General features: G+C 45.0%; 1 protein-coding gene across 1 annotated transcript; it reads right to left on the bottom strand.

Moving 5' to 3' along the window:
• Positions 1–1612: 1612 nt before the first annotated feature.
• Positions 1613–3418, bottom strand: LOC140862363 (uncharacterized). The gene is made up of 4 exons (XM_073265386.1): positions 3265–3418; positions 2567–2652; positions 2254–2401; positions 1613–1974 (listed from the first exon to the last, which is right to left on the bottom strand). Exons 1-4 carry the CDS (start codon positions 3416–3418, stop codon positions 1613–1615), a joined length of 750 nt encoding a protein of 249 aa, XP_073121487.1.
• Positions 3419–3974: the final 556 nt, after the last annotated feature.

Here is a 3974-nt window from a genome sequence, read left to right as displayed (position 1 = left end):
GTTGTCACATCACGTTCATAAGCAATGACATCATCTTGCTGACGTCACGGATGACATCAGATGACCAGAACGTTGCATCCGTTCCTCAACATTGCTTCCATTCCACCCAACCCTCCGGGCCTTTTCTGATCATTCTGAGTTCGTTTTTGGACTCTGCTTATTCATCGAGAATTCCCTTAATCCTGTTTACTTGATAATGACTTAGTGATTAACGCTTAATCACTCAATTTGGGTACGGGTCACTACATTCTCCCCCACTTAAGAAATTTCGTCTTTGAAATTTAAGTCTAGAGGAAAACACGAAAAGTCAACAATTATTCTTCATTACAACTGAACATTACAATGTACAAATCTTTCTTACAAAGAAAATTACAAAACATCAAAACAACTCTGGATGCTCAGCTCGCATCCGTCTCTCCAGTTCCCAAGTTGCTTCTTCAGTTCCTCTGTACTGCCACTGCTCCATCACTAGAGGTATGCTCTTATTGCGAAGCATCTTGTCCTTCCTGTCAAGAATCCTGAGAGGTTTCTCCACGTAGGACAAATCCTGATCCAATTGCACCTCAGTCGGATGCAAGATGTACGACTCATCCGCCACGTACTGCCTCAGCAAGGACACGTGACACACATCATGGATACTGGAAAGATACGGTGGCAAAGCTAAACCATAAGCCACGTCTCCAACTTTCTCAAGAATCTCGAACGGACCAATAAATCTTGGTGGCAACTTGCCTTTGAGTCCAAATCTCATCACCTTCCGGAAAGGTGACACTCGCAGGAACACATGTTCCCTTACCTCAAAATATAACGGTCTGCGGTGAGTGTTAGCATAGCTAGCCTGTCGATCCTGGGCTGCCTTAATCCTTTAACGGATCATCTCCACTACATCGGTCATCTGCTGAATCATCTGTGGACCTTCGAATTGACGTTCTCCAACTTCATCCCAAAACAAAGGCGTACGACAGCGGCGTTCGTATAAGGCCTCGAATAGTGCCATGCCAATGCTGTTTTGGTAACTGTTGTTATAAGCAAACTCCCCTAACGCCAAGTGGTCATGCCACGATGGACCAAAATCCATCACTGTAGCTCGAAGCATATCCTCGAGAGTACGAATAGTCCTCTCACTCTGCCCGTCGGTCTCTGGGTGATATGTTGTACTTAAACTCAGAGTAGTGCCAAGAGCTCGTTGGAAGCTACCCCAGAACCTAGAGGTAAACCTCGGATCTCTGTCGCTGACAATACTCAACAGAATTCCATGCAGAAGAACAACCTCTTTCACATATAGACGTGCCATCCAATCAAAATTAAAGTCCCAATTATAAGGCATGAAATGCGCGGACTTCGACAATCGATCAACAACAACCCAAATAGCATCGCAGTTCCTGGAAGACATCAGCAAGTGGGTGACAAAATCCATCATCACATGCTCCCACTTCCATTCAGGAATCTCTAAATTGTGAAGCAAACCACCGGGTCGTCGAAATTCTGCCTTGACCTGCTGACACACAAAGCATCGAGATACAAACTGGTAAACACTGCGCTTCATTCCTTTTCACCAGAACCTCGTACGTAGATCCTTGTACATTTTTATGCTACCAGGATGTATAGAAAATTAACTACGGTGAGCTTGAGACAGAATCTCCTCTCGTAACATGGAATCATCAGGAACTACCACACGTCCAGATAGACACAACAGACCATCATTCTGTAAATGGAAACCAGAAGTATTCCCATACTGAGCCAAACGAGCTAACTTCTGCGTCTTCAGATCAACGACCTGCAACTCACGTATACGAGTATACAATGCTGGTTTGGCAAGCACTGACGAAACACGAACTCTCTGTTGTTCCTTCTTATGCTGAAAAGTGAAACACAAGGAACAACACTCCTCTACCACTCGCGCAATTGAGCTGGTGTGAAGCGAACTCACGTACACTTTGCGGCTAAGAGCATCCTCAACTGGATTAGAAGCGCCTGGATGATACTTGATCTCACAATTGTAGTCCTTCAGCAAATCCATCCAACGACGCTGCCTCATGTTCAACTCAGCCTGAGTGAACAAGTACTTCAAACTTTTATGGTCAGTAAAGATCTCAAACTTCTCACCGTACAAATAATGACGCCATATCTTAAGAGCAAAAAAAATGGCTGCAAGCTCCAAATCGTGTCCAGGATAGTTCTCCTCATGAATCTTCAATTGTCTAGAGGCATAGGCAATCACATGACCTCTCTGCGATAACACACATCCCAAACCTTGGAGAGAAGCATCAGTGTGAACTACAAAGCCACCTGATCCAGATGGTAGAGCCAACACTGGAGCTGTAGTTATACGACGCCGCAACTCGTAAAAACTCTCCTCGCACTCTGCCGTCCAAACGAAAGGTACATCCTTTCTCGTCAACTACGTCAAAGGCTTAGAAATCTGAGAAAATTTCTCCAGGAATCTCTGGTAGTAGCCTGCCATCCCAAGAAAACTATGAATCTCCGAAACTGTCATCGGGCGCGACCAATTCAAAATGGCTTCCGTCTTACTAGGATCAATGGTTACACCGTCTCGTAAAATCACATGACCAAGAAAGATAGCTCGATCAATCCAGAATTCACGCTTGCTCAACTTAGCATACAACTGCCTCTCTCTCAGTATCTGCAATACTGTACGGAAATGGAAAACGTGCTCATCAACACTGCGAGAATACACCAGGATATCGTTGATGAACACTACCACGAACTTATTCAGAAAGTCACAAAATACTATGTTCATCAAATCCATGAAGACTGCTGGATTATTCGTCAAACCAAATGGCATCACCAAGAACTCGTAGTGACCATACCATTTACGAAATGCTGTTTTAGAGATGTCCTCATCTCTAACCCTCAACAGGTGATATCCCGACCAAAAATCAATCTTTGAGTAAACAGAAGTACCCTGTAACTGATCGAACAGATCATCTATCCGCGGAAGAGGATACTTATTCTTCACTGTCGCTTGGTTAAGCTGTCGATAGTCTATACAAAGACGCATCAACCCATCTTTCTTCTTAACAAAAAGTACTGGGGCTCCCCATGGCGAAACACTCGGCTGAATGTAACCGTTATCAAGAAGATCTTGAAGTTGATTATGCAACTCTCTCATCTCAGAGGTTGCTAAACGGTACGGAGCTCTAGAAATCGGTGTTGTCCCTGGCATTAACTCAATGCCAAACTCGATCTCTCTCACTGGTGGTAAGCCTGGAATCTATTTCGGAAACACATCGGTAAACTCACGGACTATGAGTATCTCCTGGATGTCTGGTCCCTCTAGGGATGCATCGATGGCGTAGATAAGGTAGCCGTCCCCGCCAAATTCTAAAGCACGCGGAGCTTTCAGAGCAGAAACCACTGGCATCGGAGGCACCATAGAAGTACCATGCCTCACCATCCTCAGGACGAAAGTGAACAAGCCTCTAATAGCAATCCACTATCGCTCTGTAGGTAGTCAAGAGATCAATCCCAATAATGCAGTCGAAATCCTCCATAGCTAAGACCATCAGGTTAGCACTAAGGTGATACCCCTCAAAATCCAAAGAGCAACCAAACACTAGACGCTTAACTAAGACCTCGCTACCCATCGGAGTAGACACTACTAACAACACGTCAAAGGGAATAAACGACAATCTATACTTCTTATCAAAACGTGTTGAGATGAATGAGTGTGACGCACCCGTATCAATCAAAACATATGGAGGAAAACCACATAAACTACAGGAACCTGAAATCATATGGTCACTGTTTGCCTCCGCCTGCACCTGGTTCAGTGCAAATACTTTCCACTGAACACGTGGCCGTAAGGAAAAATGCCACGAGAAGAAGTCTGTCGCGGCGATGGCTGCGACTGTTGGCGCTGCTGATGAGAGGGCTGATGCAGTTGTTGTACTGATGCCTGGGATTCTCCAGAGCCACTAGCTCCTCCCACAAGAGTAGGGCAATCTCTGTTC

The sequence above is a fragment of the Henckelia pumila genome, chromosome 4 (genome assembly GCF_033568475.1).
Source record: "Henckelia pumila isolate YLH828 chromosome 4, ASM3356847v2, whole genome shotgun sequence".
NCBI lineage: Eukaryota > Viridiplantae > Streptophyta > Magnoliopsida > Lamiales > Gesneriaceae > Henckelia > Henckelia pumila.
Note: the sequence above shows the minus strand (reverse complement) of the source record. Positions and strands in the feature narration are given on the sequence as shown.

Excerpts from the sequence above, each read along its gene's own strand:
- LOC140862363 (XM_073265386.1), bottom strand. The coding sequence starts at position 3,418 with ATGGTGAGGCATGGTACTTCTATGGTGCCTCCGATGCCAGTGGTTTCT. Across the intron at positions 2,402-2,566 it reads GAGCTATCTTTCTTGGTCAT|TTGACGAGAAAGGATGTACC; the intron begins GTGATTTTACGA and ends CCTTTGACGTAG. Across the intron at positions 1,975-2,253 it reads CACTGATGCTTCTCTCCAAG|GCGCTTCTAATCCAGTTGAG; the intron begins GTTTGGGATGTG and ends AGTATCATCCAG.